General features: G+C 51.2%; 6 protein-coding genes across 6 annotated transcripts; 3 read left to right on the top strand and 3 right to left on the bottom strand.

Moving 5' to 3' along the window:
- Window positions 1-233: 233 nt before the first annotated feature.
- Window positions 234-1,911, top strand: N7515_008595 (uncharacterized protein; the record flags this gene model as incomplete). Its single annotated transcript, XM_056669339.1, has 2 exons — window positions 234-291; window positions 344-1,911. 2 exons carry the CDS (start codon window positions 234-236, stop codon window positions 1,909-1,911), a joined length of 1,626 nt encoding a protein of 541 aa, XP_056519169.1.
- An 865-nt stretch (window positions 1,912-2,776) lies between these two features.
- On the bottom strand, window positions 2,777-3,427 carry N7515_008594 (uncharacterized protein; the record flags this gene model as incomplete). The annotated part of the gene is made up of 1 exon (XM_056669338.1): window positions 2,777-3,427. The coding sequence occupies one exon, from the start codon at window positions 3,425-3,427 to the stop codon at window positions 2,777-2,779; it is 651 nt and encodes a 216-aa protein (XP_056519168.1).
- A 2,461-nt stretch (window positions 3,428-5,888) lies between these two features.
- Window positions 5,889-6,209, top strand: N7515_008593 (uncharacterized protein; the record flags this gene model as incomplete). Its single annotated transcript, XM_056669337.1, has 1 exon — window positions 5,889-6,209. The coding sequence occupies one exon, from the start codon at window positions 5,889-5,891 to the stop codon at window positions 6,207-6,209; it is 321 nt and encodes a 106-aa protein (XP_056519167.1).
- Window positions 6,210-7,566: 1,357 nt separating this feature from the next.
- N7515_008592 (uncharacterized protein) lies at window positions 7,567-8,103 on the bottom strand (the record flags this gene model as incomplete). The annotated part of the gene is made up of 2 exons (XM_056669336.1): window positions 7,567-7,878; window positions 7,951-8,103. 2 exons carry the CDS (start codon window positions 8,101-8,103, stop codon window positions 7,567-7,569), a joined length of 465 nt encoding a protein of 154 aa, XP_056519166.1.
- A 1,552-nt stretch (window positions 8,104-9,655) lies between these two features.
- On the top strand, window positions 9,656-10,207 carry N7515_008591 (uncharacterized protein; the record flags this gene model as incomplete). The annotated part of the gene is made up of 2 exons (XM_056669335.1): window positions 9,656-9,817; window positions 9,893-10,207. The coding sequence occupies 2 exons, from the start codon at window positions 9,656-9,658 to the stop codon at window positions 10,205-10,207; spliced, it is 477 nt and encodes a 158-aa protein (XP_056519165.1).
- Window positions 10,208-10,890: 683 nt separating this feature from the next.
- On the bottom strand, window positions 10,891-12,238 carry N7515_008590 (DUF2406 domain-containing protein; the record flags this gene model as incomplete). Its single annotated transcript, XM_056669334.1, has 6 exons — window positions 10,891-11,377; window positions 11,439-11,541; window positions 11,595-11,648; window positions 11,716-11,835; window positions 11,895-11,972; window positions 12,052-12,238. The coding sequence occupies 6 exons, from the start codon at window positions 12,236-12,238 to the stop codon at window positions 10,891-10,893; spliced, it is 1,029 nt and encodes a 342-aa protein (XP_056519164.1).
- Window positions 12,239-12,265: the final 27 nt, after the last annotated feature.

Here is a 12,265-nt window from a genome sequence, read left to right as displayed (position 1 = left end):
AGACGGATACCGCCTGTTCGAGCTGCCTCGTTCTAGCGCCCCCGCAGTGAGTCTCCCTGAGTTTGATAACTTAGTTCTAGCTAACGGACTTGTGGAAACGTGATTCTTATCTATTCGGACATCCGAGTGGAAAGCCTTTTGACTCGAGTGTTACGTTCTTCCCCCACTTTCTGGCAATAGTCAACGCAACAATCGACAGCTGCCCGTGTAAGCCGTGTGCGGCTTACAAAAAGATGAAAGAAAGGGGCTCAGTTTCGGAGCCAGTGGCAGGGACCGCTGTGCCGACTCCATGTGAGTACTCATTACCCCAGTGGAGCACATCATACACTAACAAGCCCCCGAGCCGACAATACGCGCCAACCCACTGACGCCGAAGTCCCAGACTTCTGGCGAACGTATGTCGTGAAACTGCTAGAGAATGGCGAAATTGACGAACCTGTTCGGGAACCGGTCAGTTTCGACAGCGTTCTGGCTCACAGATGGATTCCTCGTTACGGTATGAAACTGAGCAGTGATCCTGCCTACCTCCCGCGATGCGGTGAGCTTGTTCTCTGGATCTGTGACGGTCTCGAAGACGGTAGTCTGACGCTCAATCCTGCGACTGGCCGTCACGAAATCCCTGGCAACGACCACCTTCGGCATGGTGTCCCTTGTTGGCATGCAGGTGTAGTGACCCAAATTCCTGCAAAAGACATGCACCTGGGAGACATTACGGTAACACCCGACGACCAACCCGGTCTGATTTACTCTGGGTTCCGCGTGGAGGCTCTACCACACCCTCTGGGTAACGACAAGTCCTATTCAAAGCAGTACGCCTACGTTCCCCTGCGGAATATCAGGCCTTTCAACGCCTGGCAAATCATTCTCAAGGACCAGCACTGGGACAAATGGCACCCATCTATTTTAAACGCCATGACGGTGATGTCCTCCTGGAGCGTGGTGCGCAAATACCACATAGTCGGCAAAGACAGAAATTGCAGTATCCACTGCAAGGCCATCTTCATCGGTAGCGAACTCCTGGCTGTCTCGGACGCCATCCGTCTGAAGCCAGAGGGCTTGGAATACTCGGATCTTCAACAAGGCCCAGTCCCAAAGATAACCGATGTGATGGTTATTACGAAGATCCTGTTCCAGCTGATAGACTGCGTCGATAATGACCCGTACCAGCTAGCCAAACACAACGGGCTTCTGATCTCCGGCCGGGTCTATACCAACGACCCATCGCGCGTGCGCAAGTCATGCGCATTCCACGACCCTACTGCCAAGGACAACCCCCAACCGCTCACCCAGCATCAGGTATTCACCGCCTTCCGCCAGGCCAATATGTGCGACTACGGTCCCTGGTACAAGATGGCCAATGGCGAGGAGTGCAACGTCACCCTGGACGCCGTCGTCGGCCGTTGTTACGAGCCTATCGCCGCAGATCTGATGTTCGGCACGCGCAGTCTAGAGTTCGATCTCCTCGGCGTCATGGAGGGCCGCAACTGGTCCGCGCAGACCGACCTTCGCATCCCAGATGGCATGACATGGTTCTGGGGCGAGTGTCGTGCTGAAACACTTGGTGTGACGGAGCTCCTCGGTATCGAGTGCGGGCCTTCAGCTCCGCAGGGCGATGGAAATGGGCAGGCTATCGTGAGTACGGCGCGCGAATCGCGCCGCCGTCAGGATCAGATTCCTGCGTCCGAGCCTCCCGCGACGGCTACTTATTCGTCCTCGGCCCCGCAGGGAGAGCAGAGGGGTGGGCTTGCCCAGTCGAGTAACATTGGTGATGCGTCTGATAATAATGATAATGACTATGACGATCACGAAAATGACTTGACCGATGCGGAGTCTGGTGATATTCCGGAGCTGCCTCCTTCGGCTGGCCACGATGTCGCGACTGAGAGCGACAGCATGGAGGATTTTGCATAGATCGCTTTCCGTTATGATGTACGATTTTATGTCGGTTTTGATTCTTTCGTTTGATGATTCTCCTTGATTTGTGGGGTGCTTTTTTCGTTTCCCTTTCAGCGGCATATCCACGATACCCAGGGTGTTTATGGGGGGTGCTGCTAAGGTCTGTTCATGATTCTGTTCGAGGACCTGTATGTAGTCACAATGAACCACTATTATCATTATTTTTAGCTATGTATCTGCTGATCCTGTTACCTGTAAGCGAGACTGATGTTCCAGCATGACGGGGCTGGCTCTATTCATGCTGGTTGGAGTCCTCAAAGCCTGAACCACAGAGCATACAATGTCCCGGGAGGACATGTTATTCTAGTCAATCTCCATGAATACTCATCTCGAATGACACTGAGGCACTTGCAATACATCTGCTACAAGCACACAGGAGGAGAGCTACAACCCAGAACGTCAACATCCGTCTGACTCTCTACGCTAGTGTAGTATACCCAAAAGCTCACATAAATTTTGTCTGTTGAAACTTGGGAGATGAAAACTCCTCTCCGATGCCGGATACCATGCAACGAGCCCGTCTGGATTGAAGCTGAGCAACCGTGTGAATTGATAGATCCATGTATATAGTTCATCCAAGACGTCTCTTCAATCATGTTTGAATGCTCTAGGGCAATGAGCTTTGACGACACAACAATTTATGCTGCTAAAGAAGACGTAGAGGATGGATGACGATGGTGACTTTTTTGACATTGCGTCGACCGTGTGGATCGTTGATTGACTAGGCAGCTCAAGGCAGTAAACTATTTCGGTCGCAGAGCCGACAATATGCAGCTATTGAATCTTGGGTCTAATTTCAATCCCACATGACATAGAGAATTCACAAAACATCAGTATCGTCGGGTATCATCGAAGCAGTGCGCCTCATATAAGCCCCGTCCAGCATATCCGACCAAACCTCCCACAACGAGGGCAAGGAGCACTTCATCCACCCTTGGAACCAGTCAGATGGATCTACCTCCGCCTCGACGAGTTTCACATAATGATGTCTCCTCTCTTCGTATCTCGAGTTCTCTGGAAAGGGGGCGTTTTGTAAGGTTTGAAAGCTCTCTTCGTCAATGACAATAAACATGCGATAGCCAGGGAAACAATCGAGCACATCACGCTCAATTGCATCGGCCCTGAAATGCTCGCGGAGCTGGTCTATCGATGCTCCGTCGAACCGGGAAGCATCTTCAATTACCCGTGGCTGGTAATTGGGCCAGATTTCATTCCAGGGAGTGATGATGAACTCATTTGCCCTGAAATATTCGCCAAGGGAATTTCTGTAACTGTTGTAGAATTCGTTCTTCATGTACTTAGTGGTGAGGTCGACCATACGCGGGAAAGCGGCATTGGATTGAGGAGTGTAGGTCGTCCGGTAGATGGTGTAGCCCCAGGTAGGCTCAGAGTAATGGAGCCAGTCATAGATGCTTCGCATGTGTTCTGGAAGCCAGGTGTATTGCTTCATCGGCTTCCGAAATAGCGACATAATGGGTCGACTTTGGATGTTGCGGTGGTTTAGGGAGTTGAGTAGGGAGAAAAGTCCAGCCTCATCGGAACCTTGGAAAACCGACACATTAGAGACACATGGACAAAAGCAAGGCGGCGGAGATTCCCAAGTACGGACTAGCGCATTTGAGGTGGAGCCTGTGGGAAACAAAGAGAAAGATTGTTGTCAAAACTGATTTCGAATATCACTGTACCGCACCGCTGTTTGACTGTGTCTATGACACGGGGCGCCCCCCCTGGGTTTTTAGCACGGTGAGACCCAAACAAAGCTCCCACATATTGGAATTCTAGTTTTGCGCTTTGGGAGATATTGACGGCCTGCGTTATTAACCATAGAGATCCGTCGCTCCCTGGAAAATATCGAACTTGGGTAAGGAATACTGGACCTAGTCTCAGGGATAGCTCAGCAAGCTCGGTAGTACTGTTTCCCCCCCCTCTTATTCGAGAGTACAGTACGGGGTCCTGGATATGAATGCGGCAACAAAAACGACTGGATATTGTCTCAAGTTGCCAGAAAGTGTAACACAATATGGGAATGTTTTACCCGTCTGGAAATTTGTGGTTTTTGTACGCTTCAGAGCTGGAAAGGTGCGCAGGGTGAGAATTGGTATGTCAAAATTCTTCCTCGGCCCGAGTATATTTTTAGTGTCCGATCGGAGCTTATTTCCAGACAGTTGGACCTATCAAATGCTCGGTTCGGGATGGCCTTGAAGGTGATCGGTTCGGCATCCAGTGACTTCGGCTTGGGCTTGGCGGTGGCTACCTCAGCATGTTCAGACGGAACATGATTCGCTGGGTCATTAAGTGCCCGCATCTCTGCGCCAGTTCTTAACAAGCGTACGACGCCAGCTTCGGTCGTCACGTTCAGAATCAGAGTGTCGGCTTCTAGGCCAAGTGCTCATATCCTCATCACTAGCAGCAGTGATGGGGATCATAACCGGGGTATTCCCGGAAGACGGCATGATGTCAAAGATCGACAATCGACGAGAAGTTGGAAAGACGCAAAGCAGTGAGTGGTATGTACGAAGCGAAAGATCCGTGATCATGCGGCCATGCCAGTGTCGTTATCGGTTATCGATAAAGGCCTCCACAATGGGAAAACCAAATATGAAGCACGCGTTCTTCATAGTTCATCTTGTCAACAACTCTCCTCTTGACTTTCCACATACCACTCACTGCTTTGCCTCTTTGCAACTTCTCGTCGATTGTCAGACTTTGACATCATGTCGTCTTCCGGGAATACCCCGGTTATGATTCCCATCACTGCTGCTAGTGATGGGGATATGAGCACTTGGCCTAGCCGATACTTCCCACGCGACGACCGAAGCTGGCGTCGTACGCTTGCCAAGAACTGGCGCAGAGATGGAGGCGCGCATGAAGAAGGTTAGTTGTCTCAGATGCTCTGGTATAATAAGTTACTGACCCTGTTCTTGTGGCTTGTTGCTAGGACGAGGAAGCTGGAACAGGCGGTATCCGCCTGGCAACTTCTCAATGATAGGAGTCACGCCTTTGATGTGCTTTGTCAGTAAGGAAGTAGAGACACGAAAATTTCAAAGTGCAAGGAGAGGAGGTGTTTGCGTTTGCTTCTTGTTATGCGCATTGTTATGCGCACACACGCTGGGTTCCTGCGGCTTATGCTCTGTCCGGCTGTTGTGTTGCCCTTTGTGTTTTGTCTTTCCATCTCCATCCTCTCCACGCACTTTGAAAGTTTCGTGGCTCTACTTCCTTACTGACAAAGCCCATCAAATGAGTGACTCACATCATCGAGAAGTTACCAGACGGATACCGCCTGTTCCAGCTGCCTCGTCATAACGCACCCCGCGTGGTTAGTGTCCCTGAGTTTGATAACTTGGTTCTAGCTAACGGACTTTTGAAAGCGCTATCCTTATCTATTCGGGCATCCGAGTGGAAATCCCTTTAACTCCAGTGGCACCTTCTTGCCCCATTTTCTCGCCTCAGTCAAGGGAACACTCGACGGCTGCCCATGCAAGCCGTGTTCCACTTACAAAAAAGTGAAAGAAGGTGACCCAGTTGCGAAGCCAGTGGCAAGCACCGCTGTGCCATGATGGTGCAGTGCCCTTGGTTCTTGGCATACTCTGGAGTTCCTCTTTGCTTTGTCTGCAACGGCCAGTTGCATCCTCGCTTGGCTGTCCGGCTCTCTCGTCATTCTAGTCAAGTGGGGATAACACATGTCCTCCGTGAGATGAGGTCGTGTGTGATCACGAACCAAGAGAACCTGAAGCTGCCTAGCTGCAGTTGCTTTGCTTCGAGCAATCCTTTCATGTTCTCTTGATGAGATGGTGTTTTTTCACGTACCATCCCACCCTGAGCCTTGAGCGTACTGTGTTGCGGGGTTGCAAACTAGGCCTCGACCCACGCCGGCCAGGCAGCCCAGGCCGCGGGTGATGGGGGTGGTCGACAGATCCTTTAACCGAGTCGCCATGGCGGACACCTTCGATCTGAAAGCAGAGGGCTTCGAATACTCGGATCTTAAACAAGGCAAAGTCCCAAAGATAACCGATGTGATGGTCATCACCACAATCCGTTTCCAGCCGATTGACTGCGTCGACAACAACCCATACCAGCTAGCCAAACACAACGGAGTTCTGATCTTTGGCCGGGTGTATACTAACGACCTATCGCGCGTGCGCAAGTCACGCGTATTCCACGACCCTACAGCCGACGACAACCCTCGACCGCTCACCCGGGACCAGGCATTCGCCGCCTTCCGCCAGGTCAGTATATGCGACTACGGCCCCTAGGTAGGCAAGTTTGATACTGAGCATGACTGGCTCTATTCATCCTGGTCGGAGTTCTAGGTTGACGCCTGAACCACAGAGCATACACCGAAGGTACATAGGTTATTGTAGGAGGAAATATCCATATATTGTTCTCCACGCGGCGTCAACGACCGTTGTCATGATCGTATCCCCGGAGCCACTGATGGAAGAGGAGGAGGATGTTATCAAAGCAGGGGCTATGTATGTTGATGCTACTAGTGGAGGAATCTTGGTGTGTATCTCATATATTGGATGGATGAAGAACTCAGAGCAGTCAGGGGCTGAAGAGTGTGTTTCGGCTCGTGCACGGAAGAAAGATTCCTCCGTGCCGGTCACATGCCGTAGCCTCCAACACAACAATGTAAAGGGGGATTGCCGAAGGAGGGACTGTGGAAAGGAGCGACTGTGGAAGGAAGTATGTCGTGCAAGTAGATATGTTGTGGAAGGATGTCCTTCAAAGAAAGTGTCTACCACGTACATAGGTTCTATTCGCCTACTATCTACATGGGTCTATTCGCTATTTCGCATTCGGATTCAGCCTGCGTTTAGGCCCGAAGGGGGGTGGGCACCCTGCCGTAGCTAAATTCGTGAATACGATGCCCAGGCCGCCCCAGAGGTACTCTGCCCTCTCTAACATTCGTGAACACGCCGAGAAAACGATGCCCAGCGGGACTTTGCCCTAGCTAAATGCATGAACGCAATACCCAGCTGGACTCTGCCCTACGACGCTCATGCAGCGTTCGACTTAAGCTTCTGCAGACTGGCGTTTCATGTATTTTCATTTTGTATGACTGGGATACGGATATGGATATACGGGATATGTGCGATGTTAGCTATTATTTGTTTATGCTGGAATGAGATATAATACTTGGATACATGGGCAACGTTGGGATTTCATCTACTCATCTTTTTATCTCCTTGTTTGGCTATTGGTCTCTATCCTCGTTCTTGTCTATTGTATGTGCCTCCTTGTCTATTGTATGTGCCATATACAGCTTTCACCATGGGCAATAGTACCGGCATGTATACGCCCCATATCATTTCCGTAGAAGAGTGTACGCAGTTGGGGAATGATAATATTGTCCGAGGAGCTACGTCATAGTAAAGTATCCGGCAGAATGCTTACTACCCCATCCAGTGCCACTGGGCTTTCCTCCTTACAACTTACACCTACATGTACAACTACATACTGAGAGCTAAGTTACTAATCTCAAAAAGTTCATCCATTCTGCCTCGGCACTGTGAGAGCTGCCGGAATCACAAAAAAAACAAAAGAAAAACACAAAAGAAAAAGGTCCCCATCTGCCTGGAGGCTGGGCCTGGCCGCCTGGCTAGCGGCCTACTGGCCTCTAGCTGTCCAAGTGGCCATCCAAGTGTCCACGGTCTGCTGAACGACGTCAGCAGAGGCCCTCATCGCCACGCAGGCTTCGTTCGTCGCGGCCAACTTCTCCTCAAAAGCGTCGAGAGTCCGCTGCACCTCCTTGATGAAGGTGGTGTGAATAGACAGAGCACACGCCGCCTTCATGGTGTCCTTGGGGAAAGGCGGGGGGCTCAGCTCGCTCACACGAGGGCGACGGGTGGCCGCAGCGGCTCCCTTCTTCTCAGCGTCAGAAGGGGCGGCCTCGTTGTCGGTGGGAGGAGGGGTCGGCTCCTGTAAGAATGTGTTAGTTCAGTCAGAGCACACTGAACGCAATATGAGAGTAAGGTAATATCAATCACGTACCTTGCCGTGCGCGTGTTCGTGGCTGGTCTTTGCCTTGCGGCTCAAAGGAGTGCGAAGGGGGGTGGCAGGCAGGGCAGCTGGGGTGGACGCAACTGCAGGTTGGTCCTGGTGGGTACAGCGCTTTTTTTGCGCTTTGCATTTTGCGCACGCCATCTCAGTGTCGGTCACTGGTTTTGGGTGTCTTGTTAGTTGGGATGGTTGCGTGGTGGGAAAATAAGAAGTGATGGATAGGGGAGATTTACTCATGGCGGTTGGGTTGGGAGATTTCTTAAAAGGTTTTGGATACGGGTCGTCGCGACGGCGTAATGAGTAGGTAGCACGTATCGAAAACGTTGCAAGTGTGAGTGGGAGAGAGCAAAAGAGGAAGAAGTTGAGCAAGCGTCGACGACGTTATATACGACGACCTCGACAATCAAAGGATGTCATGAGACTAGGCAATGCTCTCACACTCAGAAATTGCATCCTTCACACAATATGAAGAGAAGTCATAAGACTAAGCAATGCTCTCACATTGCTCCCACATTGCTCTCACACTCAGAAACTGCATCCCTCACCCAATAGCCAGCAATCAGTTATATTTCGTTACGAAACTCATTGATCAGATTCAGGAGCAGCAATACAACAATGTTCTTTCCAGACTGTAAGGAGAAGCTTTCACAGCTGGAATCGTCGGGTCACGCCATTGAAGCTGTATTCTGTCTGAAGGACCTTTCATATAACTCAGTAGCACATTAAGGCTACAGCATATGCAATCGAAGACCAAAAGCGGGAAAATGAACAGCAAGAAGAAGCATCCAGAGCTGACATAATGAAGTTATTGAGAGTGAAGGGTGGTAATGGACAAGACGTGGAGGGATGGACCTGAGCGAACGCTATCACAAAGTACTTTGCAAACCATTCCCCTGTTGCGAGAGATATGTGTTCTCCATGATCTTGGCTCTCTCATGTCTATATTTGCTCCGTTGAAGATGTTGCAAGATATACCTAGAAAAAGCCCGTCTGTCTTGTCGTTCAAGGCTCATGCCAACTGGTTACTAGGCGATTTCGAAATCCCGTCCAGGATAACTTAGGGTCACGGTGTCCAGCGAACCTGGTCTTGGCCTAGGTAAAAAGGTCGCAGATCTTAATGATCCAGTGGCTAGAGCAAACCTCCGTTTGGTTGGTATAAGGCCGGAAGACGGTGAACGTCTAGACCTTACCGCTTAGGAAGACGGCAAGAGATGGAGTTGGAAGTCAACAGGAGGTAGCTGTGATGAGGATGCTGAAGGGAACCAGAGGGAACTGTGGCCATGGTTTGTACACTAGTCTGGAAAGAACATTGTTGTATTGCTGCTCTTGAATTTGGTCAATGAGTTTCGTAACGAATCGTAACTGATTGCTGGCTATTGTCTGAGGGATGCAGTTTCTGAGTGTGAGAGCATTGCCTAGTCTCATGACATCCTTTGATTGTCGAGGTCGTCGTATATAACGTCGTCGACGCTTGCTCAACTTCTTCCTCTTTTGCTCTCTCCCACTCACACTTGCAACGTTTTCGATACGTGCTACCTACTCATTACGCCGTCGCGACGACCCGTATCCAAAACCTTTTAAGAAATCTCCCAACCCAACCGCCATGAGTAAATCTCCCCTATCCATCACTTCTTATTTTCCCATCACGCAACCATCCCAACTAACAAGACACCCAAAACCAGTGACCGACACTGAGATGGCGTGCGCAAAATGCAAAGCGCAAAAAAAGCGCTGTACCCACCAGGACCAACCTGCAGTTGCATCCACCCCAGCTGCCCTGCCTGCCCTGCCTGCCACCCCACTTCGCACTCCTTTGAGCCGCAAGGCAAAGACCAGCCACGAACACGCGCACGGCAAGGTACGTGATTGATATTACCTTACTACTCTCACATTGCGTTCAGTGTGCTCTGACTGAACTAACACATTCTTACAGGAGCCGACCCCTCCTCCCACCGACAACGAGGCCGCCCCTTCCGACGCTGAGAAGAAGGGAGCCGCTGCGGCCACCCGTCGCCCTCGTGTGAGCGAGCTGAACCCCCCGCCTTTCCCCCCGGAGGACACCATGGAGGCGGCGTGTGCGCTCTCCATTCGCACCACCTTCATCAAGGAGGTGCAGCGGACTCTCGACGCTTTTGAGGAGAAGTTGGCCGCGACGAACGAAGCCTGCGTGGCGATGAGGGCCTCTGCTGACGTCGTTCAGCAGACCGTGGACACTTGGGTGGCCACTTGGACAGCTAGAGGCCAGTAGGCCGCTAGCCAGGCGGCCAGGCCCAGCCTCCAGGCAGATGGGGACCTTTTTCTTTTGTGTTTTTCTTTTGTGTTTTTGTGATTCCGGCAGCTCTCACAGTGCCGAGGCAGAATGGATGAACTTTTTGAGATTAGTAACTTAGCTCTCAGTATGTAGTTGTACATGTAGGTGTAAGTTGTAAGGAGGAAAGCCCAGTGGCACTGGATGGGGTAGTAAGCATTCTGCCGGATACTTTACTATGACGTAGCTCCTCGGACAATATTAGCATGCCCCAACTGCGTACACTCTTCTACGGAAATGATATGGGGCGTATACATGCCGGTACTATTGCCTATGGTGATTGGTGAAAGCTGTATATGGCACATATGATAGACAAGTACGAGGATAGAGACCAATAGCCAAAACAAGGAGATAAAAAGATGAATAGATGAATCCCAACGTTGCCCATGTATCCAAGTATCATATCTCATTACAGCATAAACAAATAATAGGTAACATCGCACATATCCCGCATATCCATATCCATATCCCAGTCATACAAATGAAAAGAAACGAAACGCCAGTCTGCACAAGCTTAAGTCGAACACTGCATGAGCGACAAAATCACAGTCAAGAGGCAACCAAGATATACACCGACCTTGATATCACCGAAACCGAGCTTCAAGATGAATCTCAAATCAGATTCAATCCTTGCTAAACCGGCGCTTGAACCAGCTCTTCCTCTTATCGTCTTTGGACGGCGGAGCAGGAGCATGCGCATTACGCACAGCCGGAGCCGCCCACGCAGCGGCAGCGCCCGAAGGAGGGATCCCTCCGACAGGCCCGCCAATACTCGGGTCACCCACGTGCTGGGCACCTTTGGAGGCGTATCCGTTGTATCCGTAGTCGGCTTGCGCACGCTCGTCCAGCCGCTGTTGCTGCAGGTATTGCTGTTGCAGTTGGTCGTTGGAGCTGCTTAGCGAGCTGGGGTCTGTGGATTGTCCGTATGGATCTGAACCGCCGGACCCGTTTGACGGCGCGAGTACGTTATCAGCTGAGCGCTGGTAGCCGTGGCCCTGGGGATAGCCGTATTGCGCGTTGTTGACGTTGTTGGCGATGTTTGAGTAGCCGTCGGCTGGGGAGAGAGGGGGAGGGGGACCCGCGGGATTGGTGCGGGCGCCTTCTGCCGTTCTGAGCGTGGCCGTTCGTGCTGTAGCCATTCTGGGTATAGGGGTAAGGGTTCTCGGGAGACTGAGGTGTATTTTGGTAGGCGTTTACGATACTGTCTGGTCGGGATGAGGGTTGGCCGTAGTGATTGTTCTGGTCGTAATTTCTGGCTGAGGTTCCGTTTTGACCTAGGAGAACGAAGATTAGCAGCCATTGGCGAAGGAATCCAGATGATGCATACCTCCGTAGTAGCTTGTTCGTCGGCTGTAATCGCCCATCTGTGACGCAGCATCTTCTACCAACTGAATCAGCCCATATTTCTCGCAAGGAGTCCACAAGTAATTGTAAAAAAAAACAAGTACCTGTTCTGGCGTACGACGCACGATTACTGTAAGACCCGTAGATTGCTGCCTCGAACGATCGAATGGTATCCAAAGGGCGCTCCAAACGTGGGCGAGTGGGGTTTGACAGGTCGGGATCGGCTGGAGAACGCAAGGGTTAGCAACAAGCTCACGAACCACCAACGCGAGGGTAGACGAACTGATGATATTTCCAAACTGATCCTTATGCTGGATATCACGTAGCGAACCCAGATTCGACTTTTCCAGCGCCACGGCCACTATCAATGGTGTCAGTTTGAGGGAACAACGGGAAAAGTGCGACCGGGCCAAATCGACGCCCGACCGTTGACAACGTACTAGGCTGAAGTTCGTTCATGGCGACCAGAGGATCTGCTTTGGTGTGGAGATTGCGACGGGCCTTTTCTTCTGATGACTCGGAGGGTCCACGTTTATGTGAGGTTGATCCCGATCGCTCCGACGTTTCTGATCTGTTGGTGAATCCACGACTCCGCTTGGGAGAAGTGGGAGATTGGGGGGAGGCCATTTTTATTAGTTTCCACCGTCTTTTCTT

This window comes from Penicillium bovifimosum (genome assembly GCF_028826915.1).
Source record: "Penicillium bovifimosum strain IBT 22155 chromosome Unknown utg000006l_segment0_segment0, whole genome shotgun sequence".
In the NCBI taxonomy this organism is placed as follows: domain Eukaryota; kingdom Fungi; phylum Ascomycota; class Eurotiomycetes; order Eurotiales; family Aspergillaceae; genus Penicillium; species Penicillium bovifimosum.
The sequence above is the reverse complement of the archived record's forward strand: the minus strand, read 5'-3'. Positions and strand labels throughout refer to the sequence as shown.